This window comes from Vipera ursinii, assembly GCF_947247035.1.
Source record: "Vipera ursinii genome assembly, chromosome: 2".
NCBI lineage: Eukaryota > Metazoa > Chordata > Lepidosauria > Squamata > Viperidae > Vipera > Vipera ursinii.
Genome location: NC_139513.1, coordinates 177,792,914 through 177,816,071, shown reverse-complemented (window position 1 = coordinate 177,816,071; position 23,158 = coordinate 177,792,914). Strand labels below are relative to the sequence as shown.

The following is a 23,158-nucleotide window of genomic DNA, read 5'->3' as shown; positions in this document are numbered from 1 at the left end:
TCTGTGCAAGTGATGGTACTTTTCTTAACAGTCCTTAAGATCCGACCAAGAATTACCAGTCAATATGGATAGGGAGAAGGCTTATTGGTCCTAACAAAGTCCTCCTCCTTTCTGTCCACTTAATCAAAGGGAAGAAGATTTTTTTTCTTCAAATGACAAGAGCTGCATTTCATAAGGATTCTAGATTACTTTTCCCCCAGTAAGCAAATAGTGCAAAACTCTTTCGCAGTACAAGGTAAATGTTCAAATACAACTACAAGTTACAATAGCAACAGTGATGTCTTCTATGGATAGATTATTTCCCAAAGAAATAGATGTGAAAGAGAATATCTGGGAATATCCACAGGATAAAGAGCTGAAACAAATATCTGATGTAGAAATATTAAATATGCTGTTGAAATACTGGAAAATAAAAAAAATATGGATAAAGTGGAAATGCAAATGACACACCAAGGGATAATGTGGATAATGACTCCTGGCAGGATTTGGATTGTTTTAAGTGTCAGCAGTAAGCACTACAATTTCTTCTATTTGTCATACTATTCATTTTTTGATGTACCTGGGTAATTTCTTTATATGAGGCTGATAAATATGTCTCCTTTAAGTTAAGTCTAAATTCTGATGATAAGGATGTGTCCTTGGCAAGAATACAAACACTTTTTTGTACTAACTACTATAGGCAATACTGTTTATCTCTCTCTCCAACACATGAAAAGATGGGCAACTCGGTTGACATAAGGCGTGATGCAGTGAGGAGGATTTCCTTCCAGATTTAGTAACATCCAGAAGATTACCTACAGAATTAAACTTGATCATGGAACTGTGAAGAGTTTGTAACATTTTGAACATTCTCAAATTTGTTTCTTTAATCTACACCTATCTAGCATTGAAATTAATTATACACATAAGACAGTTGGAGGTTTTGTGTCAGATCTTATTTTACAAATCTTCCTCCATCTGCAATATCAGAAACATATTTTATTAACCTACATCTTAACCCAATTTACAATTCAGGAATTTATTGGCTCAAATGCCCTTAAAGCCATATAACATGACTGAAACCTAAAACATGATCAGTGAAGTTTCAAACTTCTTGTTTGAAGAATTTGGCTTGTGTTCTTCCATTATCGTCCTCTATTTCTTCGTTGCACTGCAGCTCCTGAGGGTTGTGTGTGAGGCGGAATATGACAACTATATCATGCAAAACAGGGTTTGTTTCCTGAAGACCTACAATCCATTTGGCCAAGGTAGCCTTGTTTTCTGCCCCAACCACACACATGGCAAAAACAGGGCCCTCCTTAACTGTAGAGGAAGCACAAAATACAGCATCAGCATTATAAGGCAGCTCAAAAAGATTACAAAGAATTATAGGTGTGAAATATTCAACTTAAGCCATCAGTGGACAATCGCAAACACCTCAAGGCCAATTTATCATCCACTGTCAAATCCCAGAATACAGCTTATGTTACTTGCATGCAGTTCTTGACTTACAACCATTCATCTAATGCTCAGGTTTCAAACTTGATTGCATCACGTGACATATGATGTATTGAGATGTTTTTTACCTTTGTGGAGCCGGGGTGGGCGTGGCCTGTGCATGATGCGGGCTGCCAGTTTGACGCCCCTGGTCTAATGACTGAAGTTGCAATGGCACTTTAAACAAGTCATTACACTTATTACACCATCACAGCATCCTTATAATGCAAGCATCAAAATTTGGGAACTGACATGTATTTAAGACAGTTGCTGTATCCTGGGGTCAAATGATTGGCATTTGTGACCTTCCTAGCCACCTTCTGACAAGCAAAGTCAATGAGGGAAGCCAGATTTGCTTACATGAGTAACTTACAAAAACTGTCATAAAATTGGGTGTGATTCACTTAACAATTGCCTTGCTTAGCATTGGAACTTCTGGTACCAATTTGGGTTGTAAATCGAGAACTAGCTAGTTATGCATGGAACTTTACACAGGTCCCACATCCTGAGAGCTCACATTTTAATAAGAGAAGTCATAGACAAGCAGGCAGGGATCTTTCTACCAAATGGTCATGTACGACAAGAGAAGTTGTTACTTTAAACTCCATTCACTTGATTCTCCCTATCCTTTCCTAGTTTTAACTTTGGGAAGGATTTCATTCTACTTGTTAGGGGTGATGCATACAAAACAAAACATATATGATGGCTACCTTTATCTGTGTAAAACTCATAATCATCCAGAACATCCCTTTCCAGATCAATATCCAGATGCATGGGGTAGTAGAAATTCCTTTCTGGGTCAATCACTTCCACCATCTGTGAACAAAAGCAAGGGAAGTAAAAAAAAATTCAATAGCAAATTAAATTATCTGACCAAAACCCTGCTATGTTTGGTTAGGAAAAGTAAACAGAAACATCTAGTCACTTATTCCTGTTCCTGTGTTCGTCTCCATTAAAGCTATATGTTTCAGAGGATATGGTGGAGCACCCTCTATGATGTATTTTTATTTTTATTATTATCATTATCATTATTATTATTATTATTATTAAATTATTATTATTAATTATTTTTTATTATTATTATTAGTTGGAAGGGACCTTGGAGGTCATCTAGTCCAACCCCCTGCTCAGGCAGGAAACCCTATACCATTTCAGGCAAATGGCTGTCCAGTCTCTTCTTAAAAACCTCCAGTGTTGGAGCATTCACCACCTCTGGAGGCAGGTTGTTCCACTGGTTAATTGTTCTAACTGTCAGGAAGTTTCTCCTTAGTTCTAGGTTGCTTCTCTCCTTGACTAGTTTCCATCCATTGCTTCTTCTCCTGCTTTCAGGTGCTTTGGAGAATAGCTTGACTCCCTCTTCTTATTCTAACACTTAATCTCAATTTTCAGCAAGGTTTTAGAGATGCCCAAAGTATAGTAAAGTTATTGGTCTCTACTATTTCTGATTGATATAGTACTCAGGGGGTTCTTCCAGAGCCTGCCTATCCCTTCAGATGTCCTCTGGAGTATAAAAATACCATCTTCCCATATAAACAACTGAGAGCTCCCTGAGGTTCTTTTTCTCTGCTGTCATCAGGAAGCTTTTCCTTACGGAGCTAAATCTCAATTTTTCTGTAGCTGGATGCCCTCCTTTATTCCCCAGTTAAGATTTTGGGATCCCCAGTTTCATTTCTTTTGGCTTTTACATACTTGCACCTGAACATGTCAAACAGAAATTTTGTTTAATGTGCTTAGTGGTGAATTATTTTTAAAAAAAACACAAATTATGTATCATTTTGTTTCTCTCCTCCGGCCCTCACTTCCAAATAATTGATCAGAAATGAATGGAAGTGCTTTGTTGGAGCTTCGGCTTGTGCAAGACACAGCTTGCTCTTGAACAAAATTTAGTTTTTGTCTTCCAAAACCACCAATAATTACTTGCTCTTCTCTCTCAACTAAGACCTTAACACTAAAAATAGCACCAAACCTGGCTTCCAGTTTGCGTGCGCGATGCTTCCGGACGTGCAGGAATAGCCTGCTCCCTGCCGTCCGTTTCTTTGTTTTTTTGAGGACCCTGAAAAGGGTAAAAAATCACCCTGGAGGGGTGATTACCGAGAGGAGGACTTTTCTGCGATCATGGAAGGGCGGCAGGAACAATCATAATACCAGCTACTACTTTCTACCTAACCCAGATAGAATTGGAAGAACAAAAAGATTTGACTGATTTAATGACAACTATATTATATCAATCATCAAAAACTGAATTATCGAAGCAAAAATACAATGGTTACAAAGGGGACATCTTCCTTGCAAAACTGACATTTGGACACGCTCCCTGGATTCAAATAAGGGGTATAGGAAGAAAGGAAGATACATTTGAGATTTTAAAGATGCCAAGAGGGAAGTATGATTGGCACAAAAGGAAGGCAAGAGTTAGATTTTAAAAAAACTGAACTTGTTTCTCTTTTGGGATTCCTATAGATAGACTATAAAAATATTTCTTTTATGGATTAAGGGGAATCCCTAAAAAATATAACTGATTTTACATTTAGCTTTTAGATTGGTAAAGGAAAACAAATGTAAGCTTTTAGAATATAACTCCGAACTATATTTTAGAACTTGGAATGACATATCAAAAGATAGTACTTTAATAATTGATGTACGGTCAAGATGACTTATAGAATATTCAGTGGTTACTTTTGAATCATAGTATAGAATCTAGAATTTTATATATAAAAGATAGTATTTTAATAATTGTTGAATGGTTAAAGCAAAAAACGTATTTCTAATAACTGGTGATTTCCTAAGATGAAAATTAGACTTTAATGGTAAAACATAAGAAAACTTTGTAATGAACAATGTAAGTTTTGTAGACAAAAGAATTATTCTTTATTAAAATAGGGAATTGTGGGTTACTCAAAAATTAAACTCTTTCATTTATACTATAGGCCACTCCAGAACATTCTATTGCAATTAGATAAAATTTAAAAACAGGATATTGATATGGATTACTGAAAATATATTTTAAGTTTTGTTGATTGACTAGGTTACAACTAGAAATGTACCAACTTGCCTGTTTTGACTATGTAATAACTAAGGGAAGTAGAGAGGGCATCTCTGTTGATGTAACCTGAACTATTTACAACTGGTTATTTCTTATTTTAACTACCCAACCACCATATTGTTTCACTAATACCTGTATATGTAAATATTAAAAAATCAATAAAACTTGTCTAAAAAAATAGCACCAAACCATTCAGATATCAAATTCCTTTGTAGTATCCTGTTTAATTACACTGTTTCCATCTCTAAAATTTCTAAAGCTGCACAAACTCTAACAGGAATAATTTTTCACACCCTTTCCGCAGACAAACAATCATAGTTCATCCTTTTTTTAATAAGTTCCATTTTGCACTGACACATGCTCACACAACTCCATCTGGTGCATTAGCAGAGAAATTACATGCATCCTTCCGTGTCTAGCTCAATGTTACAAACAGCCTTTAGAGAAGATACCAAATATTAATTTACATGTTCTTCTGAAAGCTCTGCTCTGAGCACATAGTAATAAACACACTTGGACTTGAGCCATAAGCGAAAGGGGCCTTCAAGGAAAATGGGCTTTTCAGTGTTATGAGAAGCCAGCAGTGACTGCTGATCAGGGCTTTGGATTCCTGAAAGGCAGAGAAGAGACATAAAAAAGCAGGTTATAAAAGAAAGGTTAATCACCAGTTATTTTAAAATATAAAAAAGTATGTCAACTCTAGCTCTTTAGTAAAATAAAAAGAGATTTGCTGTATTTTTTTAATTCAAAACAAGAATTCTCAGCATTATCAGCTATATCTAAGGAAGAATTTAGAAACGAAATTCCAAGAGATCCAGACTGAGATTTCTGGATAATGTCTACAAGTGTTTCAAATCTCAGATCCTCCTATTCATTCATATTATCGACTCTGAAGCTGGCAGCCAAAGCACTATATTCTGAAGACATTTTATGTCAGTATTTCACTTCATTGCCACAGCATTTCTGTCACTATATAATTCTCCTGTGATTGTATTTCTAGTCTCAGATGAAATAGCTAGAAAATAGAGAATTAAGTGCTAGCTATGAGAAAAATAAACGGAGAACAGAAAAAAAAGGAAATTCCTTATTCTTTCCTCTCTGACCAATCTGTTATTCTAGTTTCAACATTTGTATTTCTGAGCTAAAGAATATGGATTGCACAAATCTTCCACAATTGGTATACAAATATCCATGCTTCCCAAGTCTATTCAAGTCAATAATTATGCAAACAATGGCTGTTGCAGGTATATATTGAGTCACACATTTTTGTGGAGTTCCTTCTGTTTCCTATGGCAGAGTGAGAAGGTAAACAAGAAGGAAGAAAACAGACTGGCACATTTCTTATATGTACTTGACAGAAGGAAATCAGTTAATTTGCTTCTATCTTATCCCTTCATCCTGCCCTTCATAATTTCATTTTTGTTGAAGAAAATTGAACCTGCAATTAAATAGCATTGACCTTTTGTTGCCTTTGATACTTCACTGAGCAGCTGGTAAGATTTTTTTTCTTTTCCTGTCATTTTTAACATAGCTAAAGAAGCACCCTTGTCTTACCTGTAGCTACACAGTGGCACCTACAGACATTATGATTGAAATCCCAATTCATTTCGTCCTCACATCTGAGATTATCCACTTAGCACAAAACAAAAAAGACAGAAAGAGTTCGGTACCTATGATATGTGGATGATTAATTTCTTTTCCAGAATCCAGGACTTCCGATTGGGAGATCTGCAAACGTTAAGATAGTTTAAATTCATTGGTGATCCAAGTTAGTAAAGGAGCGACATAATAAATTACAGAAAGCCCTGAAGGGACAGAAGATAAAGATGAGAATGAAACAGGAGGATTAGGAGGTGAAATACAGGCAGTCCTTGACTTACACCAGTTCATTTAGTGACCATTCAAAGTAACAACAGCACTGGAAAAAGTAACTTATGACCATTGTAGCATCCCCAGAGTCAGGTGAATAAAATTTGGATGCTTGGCAACAGATTCGTATTTAAGATGGTTGCAATGTCTCAGTCATGTGATTCCCTTTTGCAACCTGGCAAGCAAAATCAATGGGGGAAGCCAGATTCACTTAACAACCATATTACTAATTAAACAACTGCAGTGAATCACTTAACAAATGTGGCAATAAAATTCATAAAATGGGATAAAACTCACTTAACAACATAAATTTGGGGGCTCAATTGTGGTTGTAAGTTGAGGACTATCTGTGTCAGTAGAGGAGTAGATGGGTAAGGGAAGGAAGTATTTCTTCCAGAATATTTTCAGATTTAGCTTTCATTTACTTGAGAACTCCAAACTTTGATTAAGATTTTCATAATTAAGCTTTCTCTGTTTTCAGGAATATATCTATATATTCCACACAAAGCCAGTGGCCTATATACTGTAAATGGCCAAAATGTCAAGGTTTTGATTTTTTCTATTAAGGAATTTGAATGTTTGACACATGATAAAGGAAATGTACTACATCCAAAAGAAACACCAGTACTTCAAATTAGTGGAGAAACTAATCATTTCAATTGGCACAGTAAATTATCTACTATACAAGTAGGACCTTGCAAATTTCTCAATTTACCTGATATACTGTAACCTTAGCATTCAGGTCAGCTGCAATCCTCTGCAAGCTCAACCTTGCAAGTTCAACAGGATCTTCTGGCAGAGGAATTGGGACTGGATAAGGATTGATATGCTTAAATTTAGGGAACCAGTACATGATCCTCTGGTATTTTCTTACGGGGTAGCTTTTATTACCAAAGATCTCGAGAAGCAAAAACTTGGTTTCCAGGTTTGGTAAGACACCTTTAGGACAAGAGAAAGGACGAACTTATCAGGCTTGGGAAGAAACTGTTTTTATTTACCCATTATTGACACTTAACTAAATATATCTGCAAACAGTGAGGTATCAATAAAAGAAATCATGGACAGAGACATTTAGATTTGTTGGTCCCATCACTGATAGAAAGAACCAAGAGCAGCAGATTTCTCTGTGAAATTACTAGCACATTTTTCAGAGGCAGGTACAGTTCCAAAGAAAACTAAATGCCTTTTTGTCATCAACTGACTTCAAACTGGTTGGTCCTGTAGAACTAAATAGCAAATTTAGATGGTAATGCTCCACCGTTTCCTTCCCCTAATTGTTCCATTTCTTCATATTAAGAGGAGCAAAAATACACAGTATTCTACTACTTCTTATCAACTATGTTGTAAAAATCTTTCCAAAGCAAACCCCCCCCCCCAAAAAAAAAAAACTTCTCCAAGTGACTGGAAAGTTCTCCAATAACAGTTATTTTATAAACAGTGTTAGTCAACATTCTATGTTAAGATTATTCATGTAATACATGGCACAATTTTTAAATTAAGAGCCAGCTTGTGGAGATGAAGGATCCCATGTTTTTTCACATATATATCATAAAAAATTTTCCCCACTTTTCGGGCCCCCTTGCTATTTTTATGTACATACCAAAGTGCTCCATCTGTTCAAGCAGCTGGACAGCACAATCCTGCTGCCTGGGGTAATATTTGAGCATTTTTTGAAAAATATTTTGAGGAATAAACACTTTCTTAGGGAAGACATCCAAGATTTTGTTGTACACATTAACATCCTTCTCCACTCCAAATTCTGGCATTTTCTTCAGAGCTGCATAGATGAACTCTACGTGACCCGTCCGGCGGACATCCCGTTTGCAGAAGATGTCCACGGCTTCCTGAAATGTAGCTTTAGTTTTTTCATGTACAGATGTTGTCTCGAAGATATCTTCAATTTTCACTAATGACTGGTTGGTGGATTCTTTGTCACGTTTTTCATGGTTCTTTATGGCAAAGTTGGAAGTGCCAAGAACTGTGCTCATTTGGATACTTCTCACAGGAACCAACCTGGAGTTCTAAGATAAGCAAAGTTTATTGGAGAGATGTAAGGATTACAGACAAGAGTATTAGTCAAAGAAATACTGCAGTTACATAGACTCACATTTTTATGCAGTCTCAGAAATTAAGAGACATTTTTAGGATTTTTTGTTTTGTACCTGGAAAGAAGAGCTTCTTTGTAATTGTAGAAAATTCGTTTTAAGAAAGGAGCCTCTTCTTGCAGAAAGCTCCCCAGCCACTGATAATGCCCTGAGACACTTCATGACAGTCCATCTGTTTTCCAGAACAATTGGGATCTACCAACTCCCCATTACAGTGCCTCCAGAAAAATCAAAGACCTAAAAACAGAAGAAGATGAAATTATAGTTTCATTCAATGTCACAGCACTTTTTACACCTGTACAACCAGAAGTAACAAAAGAATTCATGGCAGCAGTACTACACAGCATACCCAACCGAGCCAAGTACACTAAGATGGAGATATCAAGATTCATGGGACTCATCAACCTCTGCCTCATTAGCAATTTTAATTATACCAACAAATCAGAGGAACGCCCAAGGGCTCACCAGTCTCAGAACTCAGAGCAGAGACTGTAATGCAGCATCTAGAAACAATAGCATACAACCTAAAGTATGGATCCAGTAAATAGACAACAACATTGTCGCAATAAAAAGGAATAACAAGAGGAGACACATGAGACAATCAACAATTGTCAAAAGAATAAAATTTACAAGAGAAGAACAAAGCAACAACATACTCTCCTTCCTGGATAGCCTCATCAACAGAGGAAACATCGGCAAATTAGAAATGCAAGTCTATAGAAAAACAACCTATACTAAACAAATGCTTGATTGCCAAAGTAACAACCCAACCACGCACAAAAGGAGCTATATAAGAACTTTGCTCACAAAAGTAAAAATGCACTGCAGCACCCAGAACACCAGAAAAAAGAAACAGGCTGTCTATGCAAATCCCCCAACAAACTAGATACTACCCATGCAACTTTATCATAAAGGGCCTGACCACTCAACTCACCAACTCACTTTTCATAGCTTTGTAACACAACACAAATTATGAAAAGTTTAACACTACCATACATTGAAAACGTATCAGAAACAACCAGCATACTACATACCTGGGGGGGGGATATTATTTTTTATTGTTTTTTTCTATATTTATTTTTTGCTTGTAAGCCGCCTTGAGGGAGTAGATGGCCACATAAATTTCCTAAGTAAATAAAAATATTATGACAACCACATAGCATCACTGTAGTACACTGACCAACTAAAGCCCTTCAAAACTTCTGAAGTAAACCAAAAGACTCAATAGGCCAGGAAGAAAAAACAGGAGTCACTTACAATATATATTGTAGGTATTATAATGGTCACTATATAAGGCAAACAGAAGACTTGCAGAGTTTATCCAAAAATGCCAACTACCAGTCAGAAGACACTGTGAAATCTCCTAAATTGTTGTGATTCCTCGCCAGCCAGTGGATCTGGCAGCTGAGTCTGAGGAATCAGATGAGGAGAAGGGGCCTGGAGTGACATTAGAGACAGAGGAAGGCTCTGAGGAGCTCCAAGATTTACAGCTGGATGAGGAGCCTGGCCCCTCTACTTGCGCTCAGGCTGAGACACAGCTGTGCTGGGAGCCTGAGTAGGACAGTGATGAAGACCAGTTGGGACAAATTCCGGATGGACGAATGCGCAGGAAAGAGAAGTGAGTAGGACAGAGGAATGCAATGGAGCGGCCCCAAAGACAAAGGAGAAGGCATTAGGAAGCCATGCCTTGGCTGAATTATAAAAGGGAAGGTGTGTGAGGTGCTGGTTGCCTAAGACAACAATTCGTGTTGAGAATTGAGTTTCTGTGGACTGTGTTTGTTTGCCTTGGACACTGACTCAGGTCTGTGAGAATAAAAGGGGTTGGTTTTTTCTAGCAGTTCCTGCTTGTTTCTTGGAAGAGGGGTTTCTCTTTGTGAGCATAACAAGGACTCACATAGGCTGGGACAGAACACAAATCTCATAAATCACATGGACAAGTTCAATCATAATTTCATTAAAATGGACAATAAAAAAAGCTAAGAAGGAAATAAACAGACCAGTACACATCTTCTCCAACAGCCAAAACCCAAATCAACAGGTATTAACCGTGGGCCAATCAAACAGAAAACAATGCCCTAATCAAGGAATTATCAAAGAGATAAGTATGACCCCACCAAAACAGGGAGTAAACCCCACACTTATGCTGATGTCCAAAGCTTGGAGAGCTAGGGATTTTAGTTTGGGATAAACTAGTATTGAGGGGCTGCAATGCAAGCACAACAATAGCTCTGGAGATGCAGAAATTGCTAAGGATAGAAGAAACACATTAAAATTCTGTAGGTAAAGGAAGATATTAGGATGTTATTACCTTTCCATTATTCTTGTACATAAACAATGCATACCCCTTTTACAGTTAGAGCTCAAGTACATTCTGTAGCTTCCCCTCAAACATTCCAAATTGCTTTGTCCCAAAACTTCATTGTCCAAACATTATAACTGTGTGTGAAATAAAAGGGTAACTGTGGTGTTGTGATAACTTATTCCTTGATGTGTGCATTCTGTAGTCAAAATGCAACACAAAAAGTTTTCAGACCGATCCCAAGGTCAAGCAAAACATATAAAACAATGGAAAGATAGCAGTCAAAAGTTGGTGAGAAGATTAACATAAAATAGTAATTACAGATTATCCTATTCCTCCATGTTCTGACTTTCTTCTCCAACCTTAGTAATGGAGAACTGATGTTTATTTTATGATTTCAAAAATATTGAAATTATACAAGTCATGTGACACTCTATGGAACCAAAAGTTAGATGTTGAAAAAGCAGAATACTATACTTGAAAGGCACCTTGGAGATCTAGTCCAACCCCCTGCTTGAGCAGGAAACCCTATACCATTCCAGACAAGTGGCTGTCCAGTCTCTTCTTAAAAGCTTCAGTGATGGAGCACCCACAACTTCTGAAGGCAAATGTCAACGTTGTGACAAACTGAACTGAAGCCATTTTTCATTTTGTCTTCATTGCCACATTTTAGTTTAGAGATTTTAGATGAAGGAGTGGGAGGGGGGATGTTATGTTTCTCAGTTAGCCATAACAATACTTCTGTGTGAGAATCAAGGTCAATCCTGATAAAAGTTTTGGCAGGCTGAAAAGCTGGGAGGAGAGCCCGTGTTTTGAAATAATTGGTGAATGTGAATTATGACAGCAATTTGGGGAGGGAATTGCAACTTATTACTTTGTAGCCTGAGGGAGGGGATTTTAGTCTTGGGTTCACCTTTGTATGTGACGATATCTTGTTTCCTAAATAAAATGTTCTTTAAGGAAGAAATCCTTGCCTTGAAGTTTTTTTAAATGGTTTCATCTATCGGAACCATGACATTAACCCAAGACTCACTTTTATTTTAACTTCACGGGGTCCTGAGCTCCAGTTGCCTACCCAAAGCTTGAGGGGGGCAGACAAAGACTCAGGAAAGAGCCCAACATGGAAGAAAAGGAGGAACCTATCACCAGCACTGCAACCACAGCTGCTACCTTGGCAGTTGGAGTGTAGGCCATTGCCCTGATAGAGTGGATGGTTTCGGTAACTCCAGCAGCAGGCGCGAGACTGAACGAACAGGAACACATCTGGTCATCAGAGTGGACCCTGCCTAGTGGTGATTCATAGTGTTCAGAGGCACCTCAGCCAAAAAATAATTTTGCAAAGGCACCTGAAGCTGATTTTCCAGTGACTGCCTCGCATGAGTCGCATTCTCCTGATCGAAGAAGCACTAAGTGTGTGGCACCTTCGGATGAGTTGGGTGAGTGGAAATACCTGACAGCAATTTGGAGCCAGTCAGTCAAGTGTTTGAGAGAGAAGTTTGAAGGACTGGATGTAGGAAGTAAAGAGCAGATCACCTGCCAGTTACTTGTCAGTCAGTAGGATGACAGATGCCCCCAAGATCGTTCCCAGTCCAGGAGGAGTCCCAGTCCCATAGCTGGGGCCAGGGCCATCTTCCCGAGACCGAAGCCACCAGCTTTAACTTCTAGTCTGGTGTGGAGATGAAGTCCATATTGTTATCAGCAGTGTGCTAGCCCCGACTGTCAGCAGCCACTGAGCCCTAACTGCCATCGAAGTCGTGACAGCCCTGATCATCGAGAATGGTATGTTAGCCCTGAGCGGCACCACTACTACACGAGCCCCGACCTGTATCCATGTCATGTTAGCCCAGACCGCCATTGGCGCAGGACAACCCCCGATCATTGCTAATATCCTGATAGCCCTGACTGGTATCCACATAGGGCTAGTCCAGATCATTACCGATACCAGGCCAGTCCCGACCGCCATCATCATTACCACACCAATCCAGGCACTCTGCCAAGGTTTGATCGGGCAAGGGGAATCCAACGAGATCTAGTGCAACAGTATAGGTGGCTGCACGCTCTCTTAGACAGGCAGCAGCCCAGAGCAGCTCCTCCTTTCAAACCCACATTTGATGGAGATCCTGAGAAGTAACTTTCTTCCTGAACCAAGTGCACTCCTACATGAGCAGAAATGCCAATGCCTACCGGACCCTGCTGCTATGGTTGATGTGATAGCAGTGAATTTAGAGAATAGCTGAACAGCCTGCACAATGAGCAAGCACCTGAGCTATGGCACTACAATCTATTCATCCAAGGGTTAAGAACCAGGATCGAGGATGAGGCCATAGCTTTGCAAGCTGAGAAGGACATTCACAAAGTAAAGCAGGGAGGCAGACCAACAAAGGAATATGTGTGTGAATTCCGGACAGTGGCGGACAGAATTGGGTGGTGGGCAGAACGATCCCTGGTCCACCATTTCAAGAACGGCCTGGACCCCAGTCTATTCCAGGCTTGTGTCTACCAAGGAATTCCTGACCAACTTCAGGAGAGGTATCGTGTGGCAGTGAAATTGGACATTGAGCTAACCCGCTACAAAAAATATGCTGATTCCTGGACCTGGACTGAGACCAGACCAAACAAGGAGGCCAACTGCCCAATGAACCCCAACAATTGGGACAACTGAACCTCCAAAATCATCTTCAGGACCGCCAATCAAGTGTTTTAGATATGGCCAGCTGGGCCACCAGACAGTAGCTTGCCCCATTCCTTTTCCTCAGCAGAAAAGCATCTCAGCCCCGCCAGAAAAAAGGAAGCCAGCCTTCTACCAGAGATAAATCAAATTGGATTACTCAAGAGCAAATTACTCAAGTCACCTCACCCATTCAAGAGGTCGAGGCCGCAGCTGAAACTGCCATCACACCTGCTCCATATGACAGCAATGACGAGGGGGAGAACAACTCAATGGTGAGTCAGCCTATTCTGCCTTTTTCCCTCTCTGCCAAACGTATCGACCCTAAGACAGGCACTCAAATGGACTTACGAGTGTTGGTGGACTCAGGGTGTTCATGATGCCTAATCAGTCTCCCAATTGTCTTAAAGTTAGGCATCAGGGCAAGGCTGTGGGGGCATACTCCTACAAAAGAATCATGAGTGGGTTTTGCAGCCCTGTGCTTACACTTCAAAAAAATTCACTGACACAGAACAGAGTGGGCCATTTGAGAGAAAGAAGCCTTTGCGATTAGATGGGCTTTCCTGGAAGGGAGCAAGGTGCCTTTTGAAGTATGGACTGATCACAAAAATTTAGAGGCATTGGGAACTCCCCGTAAATTGTCTCCTAAACAAGTACGCTGGGCGCAATATTTTAATTGTTTTAATTTCACCATGAAATACATACCGGGTGAAAAGAATTTCTTAGCTCATGCCTCTCCAGATTACCCCAATACAAAAGCCAACATGAACAAATTGTAGATTCTATTATGCCCCCACCTCGTTATTTCTCAAATAACTTCCCAGAGTCACTAATCTGCAAAGACTCTTAACCCTGACAATCCTTTGACAAAGAAGTTAAAACAAGAATTGATTATTGAGCAATGGTTCAAGGACCATAGGATGGTCTAGCTTGGAAAGGGGGGAAATTATATTTACCTAAATCACTCAGACGCCAAGCGCTCCAACACAGTCATGACGCTAAACAAGCTGGTCATTTTGGTTACCTAAAAACACTACACTTAATCCGGAGGCAATTTTGGTGGCCAGCCTTAAAGAAGGATGTGGAGAACTATGTAAAAAGCTATGCAGTTTGTGCTACCTGTCGAGCCCCGTGGGCCCGACATTCAGTGGTGGGGGGAGGCAGAGCCTCGCGTTGGCTTCTTTCCCCTGGATCCTGGATGCGTCAGAGGGTGCTGCTGGATAGCTGACCTGTGCCGCCATTTCCCTACTGGGAACCGCCACTCCTGCCAAGCTCCCCACAGGCCTCAACGACTGTCAGCCGAGTTCGGGGCCTTCACTGTGTCCCGCTGACGCCGCCAGTTGCCCTGGGTGTCCTGTTACTTCCGGCACCTGTCAGCTGCTTCCGGAATCCCCAGAGGGCGTCGCTGTGCAGCCGGGCCTCCCTGTTAGAGCTACCACAGGCCAGCTGGTCCAGGGAACGTAGGCGGAGGCCATGGAGCAGCCAGAGTTCCCTGCCGGTTCTGCCGCCAGCCAGCTGATTCAGGGAGTGTCGGTGGGTGCTGCTGAGTTGCCTTGTGGAGCTGGATGCGGTGGGCCTGGACACCTGGAAGGGTGGGGGTTGTGTGGACTACTCACCTAGTTGCCGGTGGACTGTTGGACCTGAGGGAAAAAAGGCTGATGAACGCGTGGGGGGAAGGTGAATAGGAGAGAGCAGCAAATGGGGCTGTGGGGAGAAGGAGGGATTATAATGGATTGTGGGCAGATGCTAGTTTGTGGTTTGGGGGCGGGGTCCTGTCTCTGACCAGCTGTGTAGGCGTTGGGAGCAATTAACTCCCAACACTGACTTACTGTCAATACACGTCCTTCAATGAAAGCATGCACGAGTCTGCAACAGGAACGTGTGACAAACAAAAGAGGCTTTATTCAGCTCCAAAGCACAAAAAGCAAAAGCAAAGTCAGCGTGTATTGACACTACCATGAAAAGAATCCCAGGAAAACCTCCTGGGCTATTGCAACCTGTTGCGGATCTTTCCCAACCATGGGAAGAGATCGCTATGGATTTTATCATCAAATTACCTGAGAGTAGAGGAAATACAGTAATATGAACTGTGGTTGATCTATTTTCAAAGCAGGCTCATTTTATTGCCTTCTCAGGCCTCCATTCTGCCCAGAAATTGGCTATGTTTTTCCTTAAGCATATTTACAGACTACACGGCACACCAAAGCAAATAATTTCCGACATGGGGTGCAGTTTACGGCCAGGTTCTGGAGGGACTGTCTAAAATTAATTGGGTCTACGCAAGGACTGTCATCGGCTTTTCACCTGCCTACGAATGGAGTGGCTGAAAAAGCGAACGCAATGGTGGAACAATATCTTAGATGCTATGTGGATTACCAACAGACAAATTGGACTGATCTCCTCTCTTTCGCTGAGGTGACTTATAGCAACACTGTACACAGCAGCACCGGATTTACGCCATTTAAAATGGTCACAGGGCGGGATTTCATCCTGATGCCTGAATACTCCCAGGAACCACCTGCATCTCAGACTTTAGTTTAATGGGTGTCTCCTTGGAAGGAGGTGTGGGTCAGTGCAAAGAAAGCTTTGAAAAAAGCCTCAGAGACTTATAAAAAACAAGATGATAAGGGCACCCCAAAAGTCATTTCATGTGGGAGAGAAGTTTTATCTTTCCACAAAATATTTAAGACTCAAATTACCTAGCAAAAAATTGGGGCAAAATACCTGGGACCTTTTCCCATAGTGCGGATTTTAAACCCAGTGACTGTGGAACTAAAACTCCTCGACTTTTAGGAAAGATCCACCCAGTATTTCACTGCAGTTTGTTGAAGCCTTTCAGAGATTCTACTTTGAGACCCCCTCCCAAGAAAGCACCTGGCCCACTTGTGGCAGCTGGAGACACTCATTATGAAGTGAAGCATATTCTTGATGCTAGATTGTATAAAGGGAAATTGCAATATTTAATGCAGTGGAAGGGATATCCGTTATCAGAGGCTACCTGAGTGAAGTGTACTGAAAAGCTGATAGGCTCATATGTAAATTTTATGATAAACATTCAAACAAATCGAGGGGGGATTCCTAACTTTTATTCTTGTTAGATTTGCAGGATTTCTCCTTTCTTTTAAGAGGAGCCAAATGTCAACGTTGTGACAAACTGAACTGAAGCCATTTTTCATTTTGTCTTTGTTGCCACATTTTATTTTAGAGATTTTAGATGAAGGAGGGGAGGGGGGTGTTAAGTTTCAGTTAGCCATAACAATACTTCTGTGTGAGACTCAAGGTCAATCCTTGTAGCCTGAGGAGGGGACTTTAGTCTTGGGTTCACCTTTGTATGTGCCGATATCTTGTTTCCTAAATAAAATCTTCTTTAAGGAAGAAATCCTTGCCTTGAAATTCTTTTAAATGGTTTCATCTATTGGAACCATGACAGCAAGCTGTTCCACTGCTTAATTATTCTCACTGTCAAGAAAATTTTTCTTTCTTCTAGATCCTTCTCATAGTTACTGCTTTTGAGCCAAGTTTCACTTAATTTGTACCTGTACATTTTATTTTTCTTACCTAAGTATAAAAATTTACTTTTCTTTACATTGCAATTCATTTTGTTCAATAGGGCCAAAGTCAGCGTTCATGTCATCTAGATCTTGAGCGTATCTTCTGGAGTGTTGGTTATTCCTGCCAACTTAGTGTCATCTGTAAATTTGATGAGTTCCCCTTCTATTCTCTTATCTAGATTGTTTATAAAGATGTTGAAGAGTACTGGGCCTAAAATGGAACCTTGGGATAGCCCAATGCTTACTTCCCTCTATATGGATGTAATTCCATTAAGGACTACATATTGAGTACAGTTTGTCAGCTAGTTACAAATCCATCTGGTGATGGTGCTGTCTATCCCAAATTTTTCTATCTTACCAAGAAGTAGATTATGGTCTACCTACCCCAGCAGGATATGATACCTGCTGCCTACCTAGCAGAATATGAGTAGCATTGACACTTGAATTTTTGTGTTGGAGAACATCCTGAAAATGCTATGCACAGCCAAGAAAACAAATAAATGGATCATTGAACAAATTGGCCGAGTTCTCTCACTTGAGGAACAAATGTCCTTGTCCTTAAATTGTCCTTGTCAAACCTGACTCAACTCCATAGTTGCACCTGCAGTCGTCACAATTTCCCAAACAGCAAGAAGGGGGTGGGCAAATTCCTAAGGAGAGAGGGAAGCTCTGTAATACAAAAGTGACTTCTGTTGCTGGCGAGACGTTAGACACCAAAGTCAAGTTATGAAATGTTTGAGCAGCACAGTCTTCCCAAAACAAAAGAACTGAACCTAATTAGTGAACTATGAACTGTGGGTGGCCCAGAGGGGAAAAAGGGGTTTTACCTATGGGGCTTTCGCTGGAAAAATCCCAGAACTGACTTTGCTTCAGGTGTACCTAGATGGATCTTTCAATAACGCTACACTCTTGGTAATTTAAAAGAACAGAGAGTCTCTTTGGTTGAATGTCTAAATGGGATGTTTGACAGACCTCCTTTGGACATGTTATGTGAAGACCTAGCTCTCTGGAAAAGCTTGTGATGGTGGGAAAGAATGAAGAAAAAAAGAGGATGGACTCAGTTACAGGGACAACGAGAGCATGGTTGGAAGACCTGAAACACCTGGTTAGGGACAGATCATCATGAAGAAAATATATCTATGTAGCCTTGGTGGAGCAGTGGGCTAATGCCTCCTTAAGTAACACCAGCTGCCTGCAATTAGTGCAGGTTCGCATCCCACCAGGCTCAAGGTTGACTCAGCCTTCCATCCTTCCGAGGTAGGTAAAATGAGGACCCAGATTGTTGGGGGCAATAAGCTGACTTTGTAATAATACCGCTTGGTGGGGCAAAAAAAGCCCTAATAAGCAGGCATATACATAGAATGAAGGCTACTGCTAAGCTTGTAAGCCGCCCTGAGTCTTTGGAGAAGGGCGGGATGTAAATGGGATTAAAATAAAAAAATAAATAAATACTAGGTGTCAAAAACTATTTGATGGCCTGCAATCAGGATTTGAAATATGTAATATACCTCAATTCCCAGCTCAGTAGTACACACCAACTCTCATCTAGTTTATATGTAACACAAGTATATCAATACATGATTGCCCATAATTCCAGCTAATTTCCTCGCAGCTCGTTTAAATATTTATGCCCCATTCCGCTTACTTGTGGCTCACGCTCAGCACTCTGAACTCAGCCTGTACCTCCTTTAAAAAGCTAGGAAATATTAAATATATAGTAAAACCTAGAGCCAATAAGAAATAAACACGTGTACATTTTGGTCACAGAGAAATAATGATATATTAAATGTTAACCGCATTATCAATCTAATTCATATTTAAATAGAATAACGCACATGGACAGTCACGATTACTATCTGACTTTTTCCCAATTCTGGCACGCTCCTCCGTCCTATTCCCGCAGGTCCTTCTTGTTCAACAGCGCCCCAACCCATCCCTCCCCCACGAAAGGAGTTCATACGCTTCGCTTATGCCTCTGACCTTCCGCTGTCTCCACCGCCATCCTGGGATTTCTCCGCGTGACGTCTTCGTCTCTAATTGCTCAGATTGTTGTTTAAAGTCCCGCCTCCTCTCAGACTCGAGAGGGTGATTGGAGTTTCGCGAGAGCCGCCTCTGATGTTAGGCTTCCTGTGCGTTAGCGCAGTCTTGCTCAACCTTACTAGCGTTAAGACGGTTGGACTTCAACTCCCAAAATTCCATAGCCAGCGTTGGCGTTAGCGGAGGAGAGCGCGTCCGCGAGTTCCTTCGATTGGCATTGTCTTTTTCATTTCTTGGCTAAGCTTCTACAGCTGGAAGTTCGTTGCCTCTTGGAGATGACAATTTTCACCTGCAGGATTTTTAATTTTATTTTTAAACCACTCCAGTAAAGTGGCTTTTGTGGGAAAATCCTGCGCATATCCGATTGCACTATTGTCCTTAAATTCCAGGCGGTTACGCTGTCAGCCACAACACCTTCATTTGTACAGAGCTAATACTGCGAATGTGTATCATCTCATTTTTTTTGTTCTTTCCTCAATTTCAGACAAGATTTTGGAGGGAGGAAAGTACATAAAATAACTTGAACATAGGAAGGTAGGATAAACCTATCTGAACAATAAACCAGTATTTGAAGGGCTGTCACAGAGAAGAGGGGATTGACTTATTCTAGTCTAAAGCATCAAAGGGCAGGACAAGAAGTAATGATCATACCCTTAGGGAAATAGCCATTATCCATCCCGCGATTGGTTTGTTGTTGTTTTCTCTTGCAGTTTGTACTCTTCAGGCAGTCCAGATAGCTAGTTTAAGATGTAGTCCGCCAGTCCACGAGGTGGCACACAGAATGTCACTATGAATTTCATTTCTTTACCCTAACCCTAACCAACCTCAGTTGTGTATCCCTATCGAGGCTGCCTGGTAAAATGTCTTTCACAGTTGCTTTGCTGCCCTGGGCTGGCAACCAGGGGGGTAACTGGCTGGGTCCTATAGAAAACTTGTTATGCCAAGCACTTGTTGCTCACTTACTTGTTTGTGAAGGGATTTCAGGTCAGATATTCAGTAAGGTCCTTTTGCTGGTGAAAGCCTATGCTGATGAATTGTTGTGCTCTTCTGAGTAAGTGCTTGGCCAGATACTTTTCTTACCAGCACTAGTTTGGCAGTGCTCTGCCTGCATGACACAGTTGGGTCTGGCAGGAAGAATGCTAGGCATAGCACTGATAAAAGTTCAGTGAGCTGATGGGTAAGGTATGAAAGTCAGACACGTGGCTAGGATGGCAGCAAAAGTTCATGTCGTGCTCCTGTGTAATTTGCTGCAGTAACTGGTTTACATGGTAGGTGAATTGGGGTTGCAGACCTCCCAAATCCCGTGTGACTTGTTGTCATGAGGAAGGCACTTGCTGATTAAACTTACTGGACTTCCTTCTATTTCAGCCAATATTTCTAACCTCTGACACCTAAAAATTCACCACATGCAACTTATTGATATGCTTTGGAGGATTTGGGAGGAGGAAATAAAAATTATTACTGTTATATCTTTGGTTTGTTAGGCATTGAACAGGAGTGTTGAAACAGCAAACAAGTTTATTAACTCAGAACAGAAGCAGCCCTAGTGGCTGCTTGAACAGCTATTTATATGGTTCGTCTCTAGGTGGCAACCAATAGGTTTAAAGAAACAGTTTTCTGCCCCCACATCATTAACAGCTTGGAGACAGACAGTCCTTTACTTTAAATACAGCAATTAAAGTTACAGATAACAACTGTTGGGGCCAATACATTACACCCCTTCCCCCTAGATAGCTCAAACTCTCAAATGCTTAACATAGTCCTACAGATACTTAGGCGGCCTTCACAACCATTCTGAATGTCTAGGGGTTGCAGGGATCTCCCGGTATACCCGTTCACCTGCCAGACTTGGTAGACCAGGACTCTGTGGCCCAGTGGAGTCAGGTTGACTCGAGTCCCTTTGGCTGGCCTGTCCCGGTAGGCCCAAACCAAAGTCTAATCGTGCAGCAAAGTCTGCTGGGCTGGCACTCAGTGCAGTTTGCCGGTTCTGCTCAGTGGATACAGTCTGTGCATCCAGGGGGAACTCTCCTATGGCCATTCCCCCGTCTCCTTGAACCAGAGTTCTATCGGAGCATGCAAGCTCCTCTGTTGGGCCGCTGTCACGCAGGCCTTGTGTGCGGCCCTTTTGAGATTCCTGAACCAGCGACTGGTTCGGTAGCCTCCGATGTAGCTGGTCAATGTGCCGGTGAATGACTCGCCCATCTTCCAGGACCACCTCGTAAGAGAGTGGTCCTGACACATTAAAAATCACAGCTGCCACCCACAAAGCCCCTTGCCTGTAATTCCAGGCCCAAACCCGGTCACCAACTTGCAAACTTTGTGGTGCCTTTGGCTGTGCAGTGTCTGAGGCAACTCAGGGTGTAGCCTGTCCAGCTTAGTGACCAAACGTTGGCCCCATCTGAGTTCGGCTGGGCTTCTGACTGTGGCGGTGTGTGGAGTTGTGCATTGGCAGAGTAGAAAATCTGCCAGTCAGTGGTGCCAATCTCCTGTGACAATCCATTTCAGTGATTCCTTGATTGTACAGACCATGTGTTTTGCTAGGCCATTCGAGGCCGGGTGAAAGGGAGCCGAAGTGGCGTGCCTTATTAGGTTAACCCTGAAGAAGGACTGGAATTCCACAGTGGTAAACTGAGCCCCATTGTCTGAGACTAACACATCTGGTAGCCCGTGTGTTGCAAAGATTCTGCACAGTTCTTGGATGGTCCTGGCAGTAGTCATAATAGGAACTGGTGCAACCTCTAACCATTTGGAGTAGCTATCCACCACTATTAAAAGCTGCTGTCCCTGAAAGGGCCCAGCAAAATCAATGTGGATTCTTGACCATGGTGTGTGTGTGTGTCCTCCCATCGATGGACAGGGGCTCGTGGCATCTCCGGACTGGATTGCTGGCATGTGTAGCAACCATGTACTTGGGCCTCAATAGCTTTATCTAGCCCTGGCCACCAAAGGTAGCTCCTCGCAAGTGCCTTCATCTGGACTATTCCTGGATGTCCCTCGTGCAGAGACATTAAAACCCTGGGCCTTAAAGAGCTCGGGACTATGACCTGACTCTCCCAAAGAATGCACCCTTTATGAGCTGAAAGCTCATCTTTCCTCATGAAGAAACTCTGAAATTCTGGCCCTAGACATTTGTCCAAGCATCCTGTGTGCACCAAGATCAACATGCGGCTAAGCATTTTGTCAGCTGCTGTCTCAGCAGCTACATCCCCAGTGTGAAGGGGAGACTCTGGCAAATCCTGGATAGCCAGGATGCATGCAGCTGGAGCTGGCTCCACATGTGGCAGGGCCAATCTGCTAAGGCCATCTGCATGGCCCATTTCTTTGCCCGGCTTGTGAATCAGCCTATAGCTGTAGGGTGAAAGGAAGATAGACCATCTCAGCATTCCAGGAGACAGAATTTGAGGTGTCTGTTTGTGTGTGGTGAACTGTTATGTGTGGGGTTTAATAACACTGCAAGCAACGGCTCTACCGATACCACCAGGTGGCACTGGGCCGAAACTGCTGCGGCCGGGGAGCATTTCGGCGGGAAAGCCAGGTTTAAATCTATTGGCTGGAAGTGTACCTGGATTCTCGGCGGGAAAGCCAGGTTTAAATCCATTGGCTGGAAGTGTACCTGGACAGGTACAAATAGGGCACAGGTAACCCCTATTTCCCCAGTATAATCCACCTAATAAAGACGGTTATGCTGTACTCCTGTGCCTGGCATCCTCCATGCATTCCAGAACCCACTACACAATATGAACAACCCTAGAAGTGGCTTATGGTCCATAAAGACCGTGAACTGGCGGCCATACAAGTAGTCATGGAACTTTTTAACTCCGGCCACAATGGCCAAGGCCTCCTTGTCAATTTGTGCATAATTGCGCTCTGCAGATCACAGGGTCCTAGAGTAATAAGCAATGGGAGTCTGCCGCCCATCAGCCATTAAGTGACTCAACACATCCCCAACCCCATATGGAGATGCATCACATGTGATGGAGACAGGCAGCTTCTCGTTAAAATGAGTGAGTACTGAGTTCAAGGACAGCAGTGATTTGACTGCCTTGAAACTTCTTTCATGGACGCTGGTCCACTGCCAATGAGCCTTTTTATCCAAGAGTCGGTGTAACG

General features: G+C 41.7%; 1 protein-coding gene across 3 annotated transcripts; it reads right to left on the bottom strand.

Moving 5' to 3' along the window:
- Positions 1-722: 722 nt before the first annotated feature.
- On the bottom strand, positions 723-19,041 carry ECSIT (ECSIT signaling integrator). 3 transcript variants are annotated; one of them, XM_083356952.1, is made up of 8 exons: positions 18,992-19,041; positions 8,551-8,730; positions 7,989-8,409; positions 7,104-7,327; positions 6,190-6,247; positions 4,987-5,129; positions 2,187-2,292; positions 723-1,302 (listed from the first exon to the last, which is right to left on the bottom strand). In XM_083356952.1, exons 2-8 carry the CDS (start codon positions 8,653-8,655, stop codon positions 1,085-1,087), a joined length of 1,275 nt encoding a protein of 424 aa, XP_083213078.1. In that variant the 5' UTR covers positions 8,656-8,730; positions 18,992-19,041; the 3' UTR covers positions 723-1,084. The 3 variants fall into 3 exon arrangements, with proteins under 3 accessions (XP_083213078.1, XP_083213077.1, XP_083213079.1); XM_083356951.1 differs by having other exon boundaries at positions 18,847-19,007; XM_083356953.1 differs by lacking the exon at positions 18,992-19,041 and adding an exon at positions 17,547-17,567.
- Positions 19,042-23,158: the final 4,117 nt, after the last annotated feature.

Bases quoted from the DNA above. Each gene is read 5' to 3' on its own strand.
- ECSIT (XM_083356952.1), bottom strand. From the start codon at position 8,655: ATGAAGTGTCTCAGGGCATTATCAGTGGCTGGGGAGCTTTCTGCAAGA. The intron at 5,130-6,189 runs GTACCGAACTCT...TCTGCCTTTCAG, and splicing joins TAATCATCCACATATCATAG to GAATCCAAAGCCCTGATCAG. The intron at 2,293-4,986 runs GTAAATTAATAT...TTTTGTTCACAG, and splicing joins CAGAGCTTTCAGAAGAACAT to ATGGTGGAAGTGATTGACCC.